The 19,804-nt window shown below is 40.3% G+C and overlaps 1 protein-coding gene across 1 annotated transcript; it reads left to right on the top strand.

Annotated features, from left to right (window-relative positions):
• Positions 1–8,444: 8,444 nt before the first annotated feature.
• On the top strand, positions 8,445–19,694 carry KCNV1 (potassium voltage-gated channel modifier subfamily V member 1). Its single transcript, XM_009562035.2, has 3 exons — positions 8,445–9,213; positions 10,996–11,522; positions 17,772–19,694. The coding sequence occupies exons 1-3, from the start codon at positions 8,732–8,734 to the stop codon at positions 18,281–18,283; spliced, it is 1,521 nt and encodes a 506-aa protein (XP_009560330.2). The 5' UTR covers positions 8,445–8,731; the 3' UTR covers positions 18,284–19,694.
• The last annotated feature ends 110 nt before the right edge of the window (positions 19,695–19,804 follow it).

Consider the following 19,804-nt stretch of genomic DNA (forward strand, 5'->3'; position numbering starts at 1 on the left):
CTAAAGTAATTATTTACCATACTAACTTTTGCTCAGATATTGCTGCTGATTTATATGTGTAATACTTTTAATAGGCTGCAATTGATAATCTCACTTTTAAAGAAGATATTCTTCTGGGCTGCTATATTTTTTATCCTTTTATAAGTGGAAAAATAAACATAAATTTGAAGCTTACAAAAAAGAACCATTTTGTTTTCCAGTATGCCACCAGAAGATCGTGATGTGTTGCATAACACAAGGAACATTCACACATTCATGAGCCAATTTCTTTGAGAAGTATGAGCTTTATTGCCAGAGAGATGTTTAAAGTTTAAAAGAGCATTGTCTTCCATCTCTGCTAAGATTTGCTATTGAGAAAATAAGTAATAACAGAAATGCCTCAAAGAGTCTTCACTTTTGAGGATCATCAAAGATTCTTCACTTAAAAGTGAAGGGCGGACCATGCAGTTCATGTAAAAATTGAAAGTTCTGTTTGTTTTCTTTGATACACTTCACTATGGTATTGTAATATATTTAGTAATATTTTTACTATCTGTTATTTATTTAATATACTCAAAAATTAGATGCAGAATATTTGAGATTGGAAGGCATCAACTGCTCCAACCTCCCCTCTCAAGCAGGCCCATCGCCCAGGAACACGTCAAGATAGTTTTTTAACTATCTCTAAAGGGGAGACTTCACAACCTCCCTAGGCAACCTATTCCAGTGCCCAGTCAGCCTCACAGTAAAAAAGTGTTTCCTGATGTTCAGGCAGAACATCCTGTGTTTCAGTTTGTGCCTGTTTCCTCTGGTTCTGTCACTGGGCACCACTGAGATGGCTACTGTTCAATACCTTTATTAATGACATAATGGGATTTAGTGCACTCTCAGCAAGTTTGCAGATAACACCAAGCTGAGTTGTGCAGTTGATATGCTAGAGGGAATGGATGACAGCTGGGGGACCTTGGCAGGCTAGAGAACTGGACCCATGTGAACCTCATGAGGTTCAAGGCCAAGTGCAAGGTCATCCACCTGGATTGAGACAGTCCCCAGTATCAGCAGAGACAGGGGAATAAATGGATTAAGAACAGCCCTGCAGAAAAGGACTCAGGGATATTGGTGATGAAAAATTAGGTAAGAGCTGGAAATGTGCACTTGCAGCCCAGAAGGCAAACCGTATCCTGGGCTACATCAAAAGAAGCGTGGCCATCAGGTTGAAGTGGGTGATTCTCCCCCTCTACTCTTGTGAGACCCCACATGGAGTACTGCAAGTAGCTATGGGGCCCCCAGCACAAGACAGGTGAAAGCCATGAAAACAACCAGAGTGCTGGAACACCTCTCTTATGAAGAAAGACTAAGAGAGTTGCTAGTGTTTTGGCTGCAGGGGATACCTTACTGCAGCCTTATACTACTTAGATGGGGCTTGCAAGGAAGAAAGACAGAACTTTTACCAAGGCTTGTAGTGACAACACAAGGAGTAATAGTTTTAAAGTAATAGAGGAGAGATTTAGTTTAGATATAAGGAATAAATTCTTGACTATAGCGGTTGCCCAGAGAAGTTGTAGATGCCCCATCACTGGAACTGTTCAAGGTAAGGTTGGACAGGGTTTTGAACAACCTGATCTAGTGCAAGATGTCCCTGCCCACAGGAGAAGGGTTAGACTAGAAGATCTTCAATGTTCCTTCCAACCAAAATCATTCTATGATTCTATGGTTCTATGATTCTATGAAAAGAGCCCGGGTCCATCCTGTTTACATCCTTAGAAGAGACAGTGTCCCTGACTATATGATTTTTCCATCTTGAACTCTTCCCTTCCCTGCTATTCAACTGCCTACAACTATCTAAAGAGAAGCGGTACAACAAAGCTCATAAAGTGAAAGACATGCCTAATTCTTCACAAGATATTTCTGAATGTCTCTGAATTCACCTCCATACAGATGTCTCTCCACAAAATGTAGCTTACAGAATTGTTTTTTCTCAATATAAGAAAACAATGAAAAGTCATCAAAAAGTCAATGCTTTGTAAAAAAATGGTAATAGCTATACAAGATCTTTTATGTTCTGAAAGGAAACTTCACTATTACTTCTTTCATATACTTGGTTTTACTAATCAAGTACGATGTTGCACCAGCACATCATGTTATCATATACAGTCTTAAGTGTTCCTTCCTGTGGTGGGTTGACTCAACTGGCAGCTAAGCCCTACTCCAGATGCTCAATCATTCCCCAGTGGTGGGATGGGAAAGAAAACAGGAAGGGAACAAGCAAGAAAAGCTTATAGGTTGAGATAAAGATAATTTCATAAAGGAAAGGAAACAAAAAAAAAACAAGTGATGCAAAGGCAATCACTCAACACCTTTCACAGGCAGATGCCCAGCCAGTCTCCAAGCAATGACTACATTTGAAAGACTTCCCCCTATCCCTCAGTTTTACCACAGAGGACAAGATCATGGAGTATCTCAGTTTGGGTCAGCTGTCTCAGCTGTGTCCCTTCCCAGCCTCTTGCTCACCCCCTAGCCTACTCTTTGAGGGTCAGAGTGGGGAAACAGAGAAGGTCTTGACACTATGTAAGCACTGCCCAGCATTTGCTAAAACATGGTACCAACACCATTTTGGTCACAAATTTGAACCACAGCATCATATGGGCTGCTTTGAAGAAAATTAACTCCATCCCAGCCAGACCCACTGCACCTTCCTTAATATATAAACAAATGGTACATCTTGAGAAAATATGTTGAGATATTCTTGACACTAATTATGCCAAGTTACATGCAGGAACAGAGCAACTCTCCACGGAGAAGAGCGGTGAGCACTGATATTGGTTTGAAGTTCCTGTGGAACCCCGAACATGGTCCAGCCAGGTTCTTGCACTGTTCACTAGAGACCAGCAACCCTGAGTGCACTAAAGCAAATACTTGCAACTCAGTTTAGATACAGCAAAAGAAATAGCTTGAATAATAAGGTGTGAATGGTCATGAAATAGAGCAAAAGTTTGTGTGGTAAATTAGCAGAAATAGTGAAATACAAACAGGAAAATGTATTCATTGGAACAGACCACAGGAAATAATTAATACAAAATGGATTGAAAAGCTGCAAAGTTTGCCTGAATTTCTAGCAGAAAGGAACTGACCTTTTCCAAATTAAAAGATTTCATCTAAAGGATAAGTAATTTAAATTTACTTAAGGAGAAGATCAAACACTTCACCGGTTGGCTGATTGAGCAGTGAGCTTAGCTGATAAATAAAAAAAGTAATCCTGGGTAGGAGCAGTAGCAGAAACAGTACAAGATTGTTGCATGCCTTTATGTCCAAAAGTTTAGTCTCTTTTCATGAGGACTGAAAAGGTTTTTCTGTAGAGAAGTTGATCCTGCCTCTGATAATGTGGATTTAAATCTGAGATTGATTGATTCAAATCTCATCCTATGCTGAATGACTTCACTCTCTTTCTTTTGAACAAGGCATTATTTTGGATACTAAGCCATTAGAGCTTTCCTTCAGAGTAACAAAACATATCCCTATTTAAAGGGAAGTATTCTTCCTCTTAATATTTGTACGTAATCTTCCTTGGCATTGGTGGTTTGTGCCTGTTTAGTGATATGAGAATGGAGTAATAGCTCCTAGAAAATGCACTAGGTAGGCCAACAGCCAGGTCTGATTGCATATCTTTCACTCATCGTTGAGACCTTTGCAGCATTTGGCATAATGCAGCTAAAATTAAAATTTGAAAATTCTTATTAATCCCCTTCACCAATCTATTACAATTAAAGTAGTATCGAGCCTAGCATTACACATTGTTTACTAAATTCAGTTTTATGTATTAAAGCCCATTTCCAAGAAAATTCCAACAGAAAATACCAGCAATTTGCTTTCCTATGTAGTTGGTGATGTAATGTTAGCCCTTAATTGGAAAATAAAACTGCTCATATGTGTAGGTTGCTCTACAGATCTACCTCCCCAGTTACTCTTTTTTTACTTCCTACCACATTGTAAAAGGCAAGAAAATAAATAGGGTCTGAAAGTGGGTAGTGTTCAAAGATACTGAAAACAGTTTTCTTAACATAGCCCTGATTCCATACTCTCCTAAACGGTTTTCACACAATGTGGACCAAACTGTGTATCTTCTTCTGATCTGTCTGTTCTATGCAGCTAGCTCAAAGAAAGTGAGATCTGGCTGGTTTCGGCTGGACCATTTCCACAAGAAAAGCTGAAGATCCCTGGAGGGAATAAAGCTGTTCTAATAAGCTCTTATTTCACTTGCCAAAAGAAACAGCAAAGAGTTGCCTATAGAATTTCTAGGTTACGTCTTTTCTCACCTGTGATTGCAAGAGTGAGGTTACAGCAGCTCTCAGACTATAGAAAAGAAGGGCTGGCTTCAAATAATTCAATTGTAAGGGAAGCACAACTACTCCTGAAAAGCACTGCTTCACGCTAAGATTCAGCAGAGGATCTAGCAAGTACCACTGTCATTTTAAGGAAAGTGACTCTTATCTATGTCAAGGAAATCAAGTTTATTATATGGACTATGTATAGTGTTGAATGCAATGGAGCTCAGGGCTCAATGGCTTGCACCTTGTCCAAAATTTACAACAGACAAATACTGGAACTGCGAACATCCATTAATTTTAACCTTTGAGATGATGTATTACTCCCAAAGTTTGGATGCATATAAAAATCTTAAAGATATATTATCGAAACTGACTTCTTCCATAGAAACTACTGTATGGCAGGTATTAGCAAAATCATGAATGGTGCTGGCAACACCATTCATGATTTTGCTAATAACTCCACACATGAGAAGGACCCCATTATTCAGCAGTAATAGTCCCAGAATAGAGGAAGGTTTAAGCAGTACTGTATAGCATCTTTCATTCTGTGCACAGTTAAATTGTGGAGAACCCTGCATGAATTGTTATTGACACAGAAACAGAAATGAGTTAAAAAATGAATTTACCTCATTATGAAAGACCATTAAACATATTAGCAAAATCTGGCTCATCAAGTCCCTGTGCTGCTGGAAACTACGAGGATGATCCTGGAGAAAGTTTTCCCTAAATATGTCCTACTCATCATACAATTTGCCTGGTCTTTTCCCCCTATTCTACCACATAAGGTCCCGGCCAGCCAATCTGATTGTACATTCCAAATGCAGACTAACGTATGAGATGAAAATACTTAAAAAATTTGGAAATATAATGTGTCAGAAATCATAGTAACTTACAATCAGCTAATTGTGAAGCACTACTCCTGTGAGAAGACAATCAAGGTTACTATAAAAGACAAATTTGGGGACCTGCAGATCTTGGATTTTTCCTGCAAACACAATATTCCAGCTGGAAAAAAAGTGACTATGCAATTGCCAGAAAATTGTAGCTTTCAACATGAGTACAGAAGATCAAGAAAATATATTATAAAAGAGGTTTTTGTAACAGCTGGCTTTCTGCTGAAGCAAATTTTTCAACTCCCACAACAGACATACGGGGTTGCAACTCATATTTCAGCATTCCAAAAAAAATTTTTTTGTACTGTCTCCTGAAATAATGAAATCTGGTTTTTTTCAGTCAGTGGTATCGTACCAGGGAAATATCAGCTGGAGCATTAGTAAAGACAGTAGTTCAGACAGATGTCACTACCATTCAGATGTTATAGATATTCCTGACACGACAAAGCTGTACTGTACAACCCCTTTGGTCTGAACCATTTCTCCGAACCACACATATGTAGTTCGATCCAACATTACAAACCCCGTAAGCCAAAACACTTCAGAAATCTCCATGGTTCACTTCAGCAGCAGCACTTCTTTGGCAGAGGGAGTAAAACCAAATGACTCTCTCTGTACTATTAGGTTTTGCCACTACTCCAGTGGCATAAGAATACGGTTGCCTAACCAGTTTTGGCAAGGGAATGATAAAATTGCAAAAGCCATTACTTTGGTTCCTCATGTACAAATGAGCAGGAACGACAAATAGCCAATCTTGAAGAGTTCCCCAGAAAATGAAAAATGCGCCAGCAGTCCCTGTTTCTTCTGTCTCTAGTGGCAGAAAAAAAATCCTCTACTTTTGAGCCTTTCTACTCATAACACATTTTTCTCATTACCTTGAAATGTTCCAGATTTATTTTACTGGTACATTTGAAAACAATTTTCTGAATAGTTTTCCAGAAGTTCCTGTATTTTATAAAAATCTAAATTTACAACTAGTAGAGAGGCAGAACTCAGAAGTAAGATTCTATATCATGCCCAGATCTCCTGTCTCATTGCACTATTACGAATTGACATTATGGAAGTTATGGACGTTATGGAAGTTTGCTGGTGACATTGCTTTCCTGCAGTGAGAAATGAGTGTAGAGAATGCATATTAAGTGGACAAAATTAACAGAGATGTTAACCTTAACATCTAGCTTTCCTCCAGCACCTTGAAGAAAACACTCTGTGAAGTTCAAACACTTGATAATCAGACAAAAAATAACTTTGAAGTAACGTAAATATACCTTTACACAGTCATTATTCCATAAAGGACACAAGTAAGCAGAAAACTGAACATGGCCTCTCAATCTTATACTTGTGCTGAAAATTATACATCACAGTATTTTCAGAACAAATTATATACAGTTTTAATGATGCTATGAATTAGATATTCACTTTGACTAGACAAAACCAAAACTTTTAGTCAAGTTGTTAGAAACAACCATGGATCTGGACTAACAGAGAAAGTACCTGTCCTTTGAATCGTGGTGATAGGAGGAAAGTGTTTCCAGATCTCCTTTCCAACACAGAAAATTTGCCTTAAAAAGTCTTTTTGACTAAGAGAAAGAATGACTACTCAAAAAAGGAGTCTAAAAAGAGGTTGAGTTTGATGACTGAACAATTATAGGTCTGTTACACTCGTTAAGGCATTTTGCTGTTCTAAGGTACTTATTTCTTATTGATGGCTTTAATGAATTGGTCTTACTCATGGTCTTAATGAAATTTTTAATTATTACTTTTAATTAAGTGCTATCTTAACTGCTATCCATCAGAGAGACTGCACTCCTGAATGTCAATCCTGGATTAAAAATGGGATGTACTCAAAAGATAGCTGCATAATAGCAGTTGCTGGTAGTTTTGATGGAAAATAGTTCTCTTTGTGATTATTTACTTCTTATTTTTTCAATTTGATGTTTTTAAAAAACAACAAATAGAATGTCTATGCAAAAAAAAAGTAATTATTTTTCTTTATGACACACTTAAAATACAGAATGATAGAGATGGAAGTGGTCTCAGGAGGTCATGTAACACTTCCAGCCTGCCTCGGGAAAGGGAGCACCACATCTCCTCTATTCCTGACAGATCCTTGTCCATCAGTTCTTTGATGATAAGAGACAGAGACCAACATCCCAGATGACCTCTTCCACTGCTTCATCAAAGCCTTCCTAATGGCTATCCAAAATGTCCCTCCTGTCATTCAACCCCATTACTTCTACACCCCTCCAAAGGGGTGAAGAGAGCAAAGCACACTCTTCATCTTTGCGAGCAGCCTTCTACATGTCTGAAGGCTGTTACAGTGCCCATTCCCCTCCACCATAGCTATGCCATCCTGCCTTTTCTTCTTGAGCCATGACTTCCAAATCCCACCCCAGCTGTCTCTCCGATCGGTGAACACTTTTGCCAAGCATTACCGTGAGCAGATTTCTATGCCAGCAAGCACTGAGCAGAGAGATTGCTGCAGGTATTCAGTACTGCAATATGGTAAATGTTCAGCTAATGTTCATGTAGCATAGAGATTATTACCGGTATCCAAAAGATGAATCATTATGAGACCTCTGTAAAATAAATATGAGAAGGGTACATAACAGGAGGTAGTTGTGCGCAACAAGTGATGGGGGATCAAAAGACATAAGTACAACAAACAATGCTGGTGCATGACACATGAAGTCATGTTCTGCACGTTACAGAGCTCCCCTCCTGCCAGGTTCCTCAGTTGCCCACCCTGCGAGGAGCTAGAGGTGTCACAAAACACAAATCTGCAAAAGCAAGTATTTTAAATTTGTTGGAAATAACTGTTTCATAGGAGAAGAGAAAAAGTTGTAAGGAGGGGGAACCCAACTCTCACACTGTTTTACTGAAGAGCTACAAAGTCAGCACGGGAAGATGCCAAAGATAATCTAGAGTATTTTAGAAGATGGGCTGACTGCATCTAAGTTAAAATAAGACTCTTTCACGTACATCGAGTGGCCTTTACAAACACCGTTTTTCTTGAGTGACTTCAGACTCGTGGTCGTGGGAGTAGCATAAGCGGCTACACATTATCTATTTAGGAACAGGTGGGGGGGGTACGTACATTAACGGGGGGGCGGAGGGGGGGCGGCTTCAAGATCGTCCTGTGAACTCTGTTGGGAGAAGTTTGCGGGTCTGGTTTCTCTGGTTTCTCCCCGGAGGCAGCGCCCGCCCCGCTCCATCGAGGTGCGATCGCGGGGGCGGCGCAGCCCCTCCTGCCCGCCCCGAGGGCTCCGGGAGCCGCTGCGGCCCCGCTGGGCGCGGAGCGGGCGGTGCCGGGCGCTCCCCGGGGCTGGAGGCGGCTCCAGGTGCGGGCAGGGCCGGGGGTGCGGCCCCCGCCCGGCCCCCTCTGGCGGAGGCGTCGCTCGGGCGGTAGCCGAAGCCAAGTGACACGATTGTGGTCTGTCCCGGCCGCCCCCCCCCCTCCGGCGGGGCAGTCTTCTCTGCGGCTTTGTTGTGTTTTCGATCGGGAGCGTGTGGGCTGCTGCTGGCAGCTACAGGATGAAGTCGCCTCCCTGCTGCATGTCTCTTTCTTCCCAAGCGTCCCTGGAGGAACCAGAGAGCAGCACGTCCCTGGGCTCCCTGGACTCCAGTGTTTTCTCGAGTGAGGAAGAGCAGGGACCCCTGCTCCAGAAGGGCATTCCCTCCTTGGACCGCTTTACTATCAATGTAGGAGGCAGCCGCTTCGTGATGTCCCAGCAAACTTTGTCGTGCTACCCTGACACCCGTCTCGGCAAACTGGCCGTGGTGGTCTCTGCTGCCCGGGATGTGGCCTCTGGCCTCCTTGAGCTTTGTGATGATGCCGACCTCGTGGAGAATGAATATTTCTTCGATCGGAGCTCACAGGCATTTCACTATATCCTGAATTACTACCAGACCGGGAGGCTGCACGTGATGGAGCAGCTTTGTGCGCTCTCCTTCCTTCAAGAGATCCAGTACTGGGGACTGGATGAGCTCAGCATCGATTCCTGCTGCAGAGATCGGTGAGTTGTTTGAAGGCATGGTGTGCAAGATTATGGGCTGGCTGAGATGGGCAGTGGCTTGCGTGCAGGAACGCTCAGGTGAGAGATCCAGCAGTGGAGTAGGTGAGGTAGCAGAGCACTGGGAGAAGTGTGCTCAAGGTTGGCTGAGTTCAGCCCTGAATCCTGCTCGAGGTGTGGATGGGTGTAAGGAAATGGGAAATGTGGTGGGTCAGGTTATTACTGATCTTTGCTGAAGATCAGGTTGGCAGTGGGGGTAAGACAGTGAGACCTTAACAGGAGCAGGGTCTGGGTTGTCTTGTACCAGCTGTGGACTGGCCCTGGAAGCTCAAAATGTTTACAAGGAACAATGCCGGAGATGAAACAGGTTGTGAAAGGAGACTTACTTGTCTTTTCAGTCATCCAGTTTGGGATTATCCTAGTTAGAGCGATTGGGTGTAGAGTCAGGCATGCTGCTGGGAGAGTTTGGAGCCTCCCCACCCCACGCTTTCTATTTTGGAGGATTTCCAGATCCAAGCTGAAGAGGCAGAAGGGGGGTGGTCGCCTGTCAAGCTAAGTGTAGGTGGCATGGCTCCAGGAGGAGCCGGTGGAAAGCATGGCACATGGATGTAGCAGCTTACAGGGAGGGGGCAGCAGCAGGAACATGGCTCACTGGAGACAAATAGTAACTGGCAGCTTAGGAATGAGGTGGGTTTTGGCTGAACCACCCCAGGGCATTTCTGTTAATATTATTTGCAGTTAATTCGATTATTTTTCCACCATTTTAGTGTTACTGGTTTGTTAGTTGCTATTGAAGAAATGAATTCTCAAAAGAGCATAACTGCTATTTATCTAAAGGGATAATGTTGCAATTATTAGAAAGAAACAATACAAGCAACCCCATGCCAAACCCGTACCTAAGTTATCCTACCCTAATATGGTCTAGTTGTACAGATGAGATAGTTGGATACTAGTTTGCATCCCTGTCTTCCTTCTCTGATAGGCATAACTGAAAACTCCTACTTTTTCGGTGGTACAGAAAGCTACGGACCTCTTCGGCACATGCAGGAGTAACCGTACTTCAGAGGCAAAATTGTGTAGTGCCTTTGTATAAAGCTTGAGATTTGCAGCAGTCAAGAAATGCAGACAGGAAAGAAAAGGGTTTTTTGTGTACTTTAGGAATATTTTTGTTCCTTGAAATTGTTCTATAAATACATTCTTGCTGTAACAAAACACTCAGCTATGCATTTACAATCTGTAAGTTTTACTCAGCACAGATTCTTATGCACTTTGTGTAAGAACCATATGTTTAAAGAAAGATAAATTTTCATCTTGGTGCATATTGGTCAGAACTTGATCCATTAACTGCCTGGCTTCTATTACGCCTACCCTTTTAGTATTGCAGGTACACACCAATGTAATAAAAATATAATATGATTAGTAAAATTGAAGACACTATAGAAACAGAGGATCTCGTTGTGCCAGGATTGGTTACAAGAATGCATTCTAGTCATACAGCAGATCCTATTGTAGTCAGTATGATCCATATAAATAATATGCTATCAGAATAAAATGACTCCGCATGTACAAACTGTCAGTGATGTGAAATGGGGGAATAGAAGTATCAGATCAGTGGAAACATTCTACAGGTCTCAATTAATAAAATCTTGAACCATATGCTTAACATCAGGGGTTTCTGAGCTCACATAAGGTATGTTTTAACATGTATTTGTATGTGTGGTAGAGTATAAGGAAAACATATGCATGTTGGTATTAAAAATCTCTTTGTTGGGGGTTCCTGGGCAGGTACTTCAGGAGGAAGGAGCTGAGTGAAGCCTTAGACATCAAGAAAGATGCAGAAGAACTGGATGCCCAAGATGAAGAAGAGGACTTTTCTGGTAGCCTCTGTCCCAATGTCAGACAGAAACTTTGGGAAGTTTTGGAAAAGCCTGGCTCCTCTGCAGCAGCCAGGACTTTTGGCACTTTGTCTATGGCTTTTGTTGTGGTGTCCATTGCCAACATGGCTTTGATTTCAGTAGAGCTAAGCTGGCTGGCACCACCACTACTGGATGCCCTAGAGTACCTGTGCATTGCGTGGTTCACTGTGGAGTTCGTTCTGAGGTTCCTGTGTGCTCGGGATCGGTGTCGCTTCCTAAGGAATGTGGCAAACATCATAGACCTCCTTGCTATTTTGCCTTTCTACATTACCCTGCTGGTGGAGAGTCTGTGTGGCGGGGAGAGCTCCCAAGAACTGGAAAATGTGGGACGCATTGTCCAAGTACTTAGACTGCTCAGAGCCCTGCGGATGTTGAAGCTGGGAAGACATTCAACAGGTACTTTCAGCCATGGCAGTGGTACTTCTCAGTGTTGCTGCCTGCAACACTTGTCCCTGGGCACAGTCCATTTTGTGTGCATTTCTGCCTAACATTTTACCCAATCTGTTAGCAGTAATGGCTTGTGAAAATCTTACTTTTGGACATTGATAATCGAGTGGCAAGGACCTTCTCTGACAAATTTTAGCTCCTCATAAAGCCAGTGTGCGTAGAGCATTTACAAAAATAGGCCGCTGAATTGCATGCTGTAAATCATGAACCAGTCATTTACTGTGTCATAAATTTTCAAACGTATATTTGAGTTGATTTTATTAGGGGTGAAGCAGGGGAAGAAGCAGATTATTGACCCATGCCTTTTGAATTATCAAAGGCTCGCTAATAACAGCTTACAATTACCTGTCACAACTTTTTTGTTAAAAACTATATGCAAAGAAATATATCATGATTTTCTCTACATCACAGATCCTGAGAACAACCATGGTAGAGAATGTTTCAAGAAAACTGTTGAAACTGAATCTTACCAGATGGTGAGCTGAGGGTCTCTCTGGCCCTATTGAACACTGTAGTATCTGTGTGATATGGGGAGCACAGCTGGGTGCTGCTTATTGAGTTGGACCTAGGTGCAGCACGGAACAACAGTGTCAGGCTCAGTCAGCATTCACCCATTGGTGTGGGGCTCTTCATGTCCAAGCACTCTTGACAAATCAGCAGATGATGAACAGCAAGCAGGGGTAGAGTGGAAGGTGAAATGCATTTCTAAGAACATTTTTCTTCACTCTTTCTGAGTGCTGAAAGGAAGGCACGAAAGGTAACGTTTTCCAGTGGGAATTTATGAGAGGAAGCTAGAAATGATTGGAAGGTGTTCTGTTTCCCTTTGCATTTCCCTCATTTTTATTGCCACTTCATGACATGTGCATGCCTGGTTATATGAAAGAATAAAAGCTGTACTCCCGCAACACCCTCACTATGCCATGATGTTGCCCAGTGCCTGGCATTTTGAAAATTAATTATTTTCCCTCTTAAATCAGTGCTGACTATGGCGTTGAATTTGGCGGGAAAAATGTTCAGCCAACACTCAGAGCTTTGAAAAATTGCATCATAAAAGTAAATTATTGTCTCTGTCATGCAATATTAGCCTGTTCTGAAGACAATGATAATCATTCTTACATGGCACTCAACTTACCCTTCCAGGATTTTCTGCCATAAAGCAGGAAAGGATTTATGCCTCTCCATTTCCACCTCTTTGTGAACTGGCCCCAATTCAGCTGGCATTACAGTATGCTTACAGCAGTAGAATGTACCTCTCTATTTTCATTCCCACTGAAGGGTGGCGAACCTGCCTACTAATGGCACGGTACTTTAATGCTCCTGAGTATAGCCACAGTGGCTTGGGACGTATCTTAATCTTGCTCGCCTACCCTAGATTATGCCTGTACTGATGCATAACTGTCCCTTAGAAAGCAGTCGAAAGGAAGCTTGTAACAATTCAGTCAATGAGTTTGTTTTGCTTCATTACAGTTTTTGCAGGGCTTGGTGGGATTTTTTTTTGCAAGAAAGGCTGCTACCCACTTTTGATGGTAGCTGTAATGTGAATGCCTTCCTCTCTAATTGTATTTTGAAAATAAGAAATAGACTAGAACTCATCAAGGCACTTTTGTGCTGAATAACAAAATAGTGATTCAAAAGCATGTTGATTCTAGTTATAAAGCTTCCAGTTTATTGTGTTTTACTGTTACAGAATGAATGCACAGAACTCAGGTCTGTGGTTCTTTCTATCACAGATGTTTGTTTCATGTTTGTAAAATAACTGTTAACTTCAGCTATATTAACTTTCAGGGATGGTCTAAACTTTTGTGTCTATTTATTCTCAAATTCATTTAAATACTACCACAGTTTATATCACAATATTTAGTGTCATTAATGTTGAGATTAGCAATTCCGTGTTAGGTAAAAGTTAACTAATTATATAAAAATCTAGTCTCCTCATTGGAAGTGAACTGTCATCTTCCTACTGGAACCAAGGCGCCAGTCTCAACATACAAGAAATGACATACATTATCTGTTTAAATAATCCAGAGCAGCATTGCCCTCACTGTGCTTGCTTCTTTGGTACTTCAGAGTTGCTGCCCATTTAGACCCAAGGCTAATCTGTATGATTTAAATGTAGAAAGTCACTGTTTTGATCTTCTGTCAAAGGAGATGTTGCTGCTGTGATGAAACGTAGCCTTAATAAATAAAAATAGAAATGTACACTAACAGATCTGAAGCTTTGTTTCAGACCACTGGAGGTACGTAGCAGAAGAAAGTTTTATTCATGGGGTTCCAAACACATCCTTAACTCCTAATATAAAATGAACCCCATAAATACCCCATAGATGCCATCTTTCTTGCATATACCTAGACAGTCCTGATAAATTTCAGTGTTCAGAGGTGGCTCTTCACAACTATTATGCTTTCTTGCCTTGGATCTAGTAGCTTAGAGCTACCTGCCAGTGAAGCTTCTTTCGGACTCCTGGACTCTCAGACCACACAAAGCTATATGCACTTCTCACCTGTTTTGTGTGGCAAGAAAAGATGTGAGATCAGAAGAAAAGAGATGAGAAAATTTGTGGCTGCAGGCTTTTTTCATCAAGTAGGGGTGAATACAATCTCAGGAGAACGTCTGGTGCTGGGCAGACCTGTAGCAAAGCTGGGATCAGCACAGCAGCCTGGCTCTGCTGTCAGGTGCAGACATGGGTTAGGAAAAAACATACCCATTCTTATCTTCAATTTAAAGAAATGGCAACTACCTTTTTTCATGGGGAAGGGACAGAAAAAGAAATGAAAGAATCATTTCTGCCCCTTTGAAAGCTGAAGTTGGCTAATAAGAGGGATGTGATGCTTGGAAACATCTGGAGTAGACTGGCATGAGTGTGTCATTATGTGAAGTGCTATACATCAAAGATCCACTGACAAATCAGTAGTACCTCTATCCAGAATATATGTAGTTAAAGGGTGAGACTACTCTTCTGAGAGATCAAAATTATGGATTTGAGCGGCTTCAGTAATAGGTGAGAAATGGACTTGCATTTCTTACATTCTCAGATGCTCCTCAGCTGTTGGCTTCCTTTTGGGGCTCTGTTTTGTGTGAACACTTCCCTTACAGGAAGCACTTACAGATTGACTCCTTGAGGAGATGTAGGATATGAGCATCTTTCTTGTGATGGAAAAGGGCGCGTGTTTGAGAGTAGGGTATAGCGTATGTCAGGATGGGATGTGTCTGAAGACATGAAAAAGTAAAACTTCAGTTCAGTGCCAAAAATTTAGAATGATTTAAACGTAGTGTGTAAACTGAAACTCCAGAACATCACCTTGTATTTTGAAGTCCCTTTCAGTAATAGAAAGTTGGAATTCGACCTGCGTGGCAGAAATGCCTGCCCTTCCTCCTGCTGGCCCCAGGGCTGGGACTGCTTGCCTGCCCCGTGCCACCTCTTACAGCACCGCAGCACCAGTAAACAAGCTGTTACAGCTCCTAACAAGGAGGTGTCATGGGAAGTTGTAAGACTTGCTGAAGTGTCTGTGCTAGAGCAGCCCTACTTTGTTTGTGTGCTAGGGCTCAGAAACATTTAAAAAACTTCCCATAAATATAGCAGAATATATTATTCTTTTGAATACATCAGCTGATTCCCACTTAGACTGAGCTGTGAACTCCAGTAAGTTGCCTAATTCATAGAATCATCTAAAAATGTCTTCTTACTTCATCTGACAGCATGAAGAGTGAAGAAGCTTTGTTTCACTGATAATTCATTCAAACAATTATGTATCCTCACTGAATTAATGTGAATATTTTTTGTTTCATTTCAAGGTCCAGACACTTTGTTGTAGTTTCTGGGGGTTTTGTTTGGGTTTGTTGTTTTGGGTTTGTTTTTGTTTTGCTTTGACTTTAAAGGATTCTTTTGTTATTTCTTTCCTTTATGATAACCAAGATAAGTCTTTAGTACCCGTTTCATTTTGATAATTAAAGAAGCTCTGTTCTGAGCTCTGTTCTTCCAGATACTGAATAATTTCTGTTACAGCCTTCTGCACCTTCTGCAGTGTTTCAGTACATTAGTTTTAGATGAGGGTAATAGAACTAAGAATGCTAAAAAAAATCAGATTTCCTAACAGACAGGATAATTAACCGTGGACAAAATATTTCACTGATGGTGTCATCAATGTGATACAAAGAGTTAGCAGTCACTATCCTGTTCCTCCTTATTTTGATCTGGTTTATGCAAGAGTTGCGCTGGGTTTTAGCTGTAGTATTCTCAGGATTCATCATAAGGGGCAGACACTGGCTTTTACAGTACTCATTTATACTTTCAAAAGAAGTGCGACAGAGGTAATTTTAAATTGGAGTACCTTCTTCTTAGGTCACCTGAAAGGACTTATTCTTCTACCTTGTTCAGTAGAATGTTTTATAGGGCAATTGATGATAGCAACTTCCGTGGAAGTTCAGAGTTTGATCTGAATATTTGCAATTGTCTCACACAGATTTTACACTGCTTATCTTAGTTCATTTTCAAAATGTGGAGGCAGTCATGTTAACAGAGAAAAGATTACACTGATGTATCATATTCCCCTTGTGTTGCAGATTTAAACTATACCATTGCAATAAACATTCTAACCAACAGATCATTACAGTAATACAAAACCCGGATATGGGCAAGTCCTTAACTGGAGTTGGTAGAAGAAAACATTGAAAAAGAAACACTCCATACAAACTTTAATTTGTACTTTCAGTGTTTACTGTACATAAACTAAAACTTTAAACCCCATTAGATCTGAAGGGAAAAAGAAAGAGCCAAAAGCGACAAGAAATTTTAACATATTGTGGTTTGAGACAGGAAAGAAAAGGAAATTGAACTACTTGTTACTCTAATGAGCAGATGAAGTCTGCAAGCAGAGGCAGAGCTCCAATAAGCTATTTTGCAAACACCGGTTTAGTTAGAAGTGTACCCCATGAAGGGTAATTCATAAGCATTTTGGTTTTCTCATTTATTAAAGAAAACATAGCACATCTGTAAAGAACAGTATTAAAAAACAATCCACAATCCAAAATCACTTGTGATTCAAAAGATAATTTTCCTGTGTCTCTCAGCTGAGTTGGTACTCTGTTATCTTCCTTCTTTGTTTATGCGTGCAACATTTATCTATTGCACTATTATTGGATGTACTTTACTGCTAGCTTTGTCAGACATTCCAGCCTTCAGGCAGCAGCTTTAAAAGCGGTGTGGGGGGTTATGGAGAGCGGTCAACTGAACATGTGCTTCCTGGGCAGCTCACAGGCAATAGAACTGATGCAGTACATCAGTGAATTAACAGAATTCCATGTTTGTATTGGAAAGTTTTGCTATCTCCAGATTTGGCACAAATGCAGCTGTTGCTGGAATACTGTATTTATTTTGATGTCTACAAATATAGATAGGTTTTAGGGGGAAAGAGTGGTAGAAGAGAGGCTGTGAGAACTACTGAAAACAATCCTTAGCAAAGAAAAAGTTACTGAGTAACTGAATTGGGCTCTGAGAACCCACCTGAGAACACAAATTTGGTAACTGAGGCTTACTTGGTCCAAGAGAAAAAGAGAATAATGGCTGGAAAATATGAACTTAATACATTCACACTGAAAGCAGGGAGCAGATGTTTTTATTGTATTCTTACATGGTTATTTAGATAACTTATTAAAAACTCTGCTGGATCTTCTGTTATAGCTGATTACTAAATCAGTATTGGTTAGTTGTAAATTATATGTGTAAGTAATTCAAAAAATAATGAGAATTTTAATGCTCTATATTAAGGAAATGGAAATGATAGAATCCCTAGGCTGGAAAAGACCTTTGAGATCATCAAGTCTACCCGTACCTATCTACTACTAAATCATATCCTTAAGCAACTCATTTACCTGTCTTTTAAATACCTCCAGGGATGGTGACTCTATCACCTCTCTGGGCTGCCTGTTAAAATGCCTGATAACCCTTTCATGAAGAAGTTTTTCCTAATGTCAATCTGAACCTGCCTTGGTGCAGCTTGAGGTTCAGTGGTTAAGTCTAGCATTTTAATCTATTTCTTTAAATCACATTTTATCAGTAGTGTTGAAAGCAGCATCTCTTTTTCTTAAGGCAAGTTTACTAGCAGTCAAAAAAAACCATAACTTTCAAATAAAAGATATTTTGCAAAGTTATGATGGCAGCTATGTGAATTAGCGTACTGACAGCATTTCTTGTCTTTCAGGCTTGCGGTCTCTTGGGATGACTATCGCACAGTGCTACGAGGAGGTTGGCCTTCTGCTGCTTTTCCTCTCTGTAGGAATCTCTATATTTTCTACTGTGGAGTACTTTGTTGAGCAAGGCGTGCCAGGCACAACTTTTACAAGCGTACCTGGTGCTTGGTGGTGGGCAACAACTTCCATGACAACTGTTGGTTATGGTGACATTAGACCAGACACTACCATTGGTAAGGTAGTGGCCTTTATGTGTATACTATCAGGAATACTGGTTTTGGCTTTGCCAATTGCTATAATAAATGACCGTTTTTCTGCCTGTTACTTTACACTGAAGATAAAAGAAGCTGCTCTTCGTCAGCGTGAAGCATTAAAGAAACTCATGAAGAACTCATCCAGCGACTCAAATATCAATGTTAATTTGCGAGACATATATGCACGCAGTGTCATGGACATGTTACGGTTAAAAAGTAGAGAGAGAGCAAGCACAAGGAGCAGTGGAGCAGATGATTTTTGGTTTTGACTTTTAAGTTACTTAGTCTTGTATAGCAAATAGACTACTTGAAAAATGTAGTATTAATCATCTCTTTTTTAATTAGTATATTTGTTTTCCCAGATGGAGTTTTACTTACTTGGACAGAGATAACCACTGTATGCGAAAGGCAGAATTCGTAATATGGAGTCTCTCAAGGGGTTCTCAAACTTACTTTTGGAACTGGGTGGTAGTGGATGAGAGCATAAATAATGAGGTCCATCAAAGTAAAACAGTGATGCAAACATTTGTATATGAATCTTATGGTCTTGCTAATGTATAATAATAAAGTTTTAGTCAAAATTGCCATGATGTTTTGAATTTTAAGGAACCATAATATTTGTGTTTGCACTGCAAGAAAATAGTTAAAGACATTAAGAAAATGTGAAAAGGGAAGTCAAAGGGCGTGAAATGTTAAATAAATTTATGATGACATTCCCATAACAATCTTAATTTGACCCCCTTCCTTATTACTATCTTTTACTTCATTTGGATGAAAAAGAGGCTCCTAGAGCCAGTGGGGAGAATTTCCTCATCTGAAGAGAAGCAAAGGGCTACCAGCTGCATGATGGGTATCAGGAGACAGGTGAAAGTATTAAGCAGATGCAAGATCTGCAGTAAAGTATAAAATAGTCATGAAATGGGTGCCAGAATTCAGAGTGCGCTCTAAATATTGTTCTATAAGTTGCAGGAGCTAATACAACCTTTGCATAATAGAAGTAATTTACAAACTTAGTTTGAACCATGCCTTCTCCTTGTGTTTTGATTCCCATAGCTTATTTGTGTACCTAAGCAGTATTTGCACTCAAGTAAATTCACCAGTGGGTATCAGAAGAAACAAAAGTGGTAAAAGATAACAAGGCACTCATTTCTCTATCTCCCATTAAAACCCACAGGTATTCCAAGTGGGTTTGATTTTTTTAAAAAGTTAATAATTTTTACTGACCCTTTTTTAGAAAAATCCATCGTCAAAATCTTTTGTTCCAAAGGAAAAATGAGCACTTGTTAGACAGGATGCTTAGTCTAACACATTAATACAAGCAGAAAACTAAAATAATCTAAGTTTCCAGCTACACGTCTGCATTGGTCCAATGTCATTTTTGGCAAACAAAGGGGGTTTTTAATGTAATTTCACTGTCCTAGTCTATGACATTCCCACTGTATGCATATAACTCAATTAGTAGCTTAAATTAAAAAATATCTGTTTTCATGTTTCTTTTGCACAATTTAAGTGCAAACATCATACACAATGGACATTAATTCAACACTGACTGAAAAGAAACATCTGTTAACTCTGGATTATTAAATTTTACAAGGTATTTATGTATAGAGAAAGCTTAAACTGCCTTTGAGGATATGTGAATGGGTGAAATAGCTTGCTTTTAATAAACATTGAATAATAGTTGTTTTGAAACAGCCCTGTGTTTTCCTGTCATTCCCTATACATGATGGTCTAAATATAATACAGCAATCAAAAATTTAAAAGGCCCCAATCTCATTGCAAACTGAGTA

Source organism: Cuculus canorus, chromosome 2 (genome assembly GCF_017976375.1).
Source record: "Cuculus canorus isolate bCucCan1 chromosome 2, bCucCan1.pri, whole genome shotgun sequence".
Classification (NCBI taxonomy): domain Eukaryota; kingdom Metazoa; phylum Chordata; class Aves; order Cuculiformes; family Cuculidae; genus Cuculus; species Cuculus canorus.

Coding starts and splice junctions, on each gene's coding strand:
- KCNV1 (XM_009562035.2), top strand. CDS start 8,732: ATGAAGTCGCCTCCCTGCTGCATGTCTCTTTCTTCCCAAGCGTCCCTG. Junction 9,214..10,995: donor GATTCCTGCTGCAGAGATCG/GTGAGTTGTTTG, acceptor GTTCCTGGGCAG/GTACTTCAGGAGGAAGGAGC. Junction 11,523..17,771: donor GCTGGGAAGACATTCAACAG/GTACTTTCAGCC, acceptor CTTGTCTTTCAG/GCTTGCGGTCTCTTGGGATG.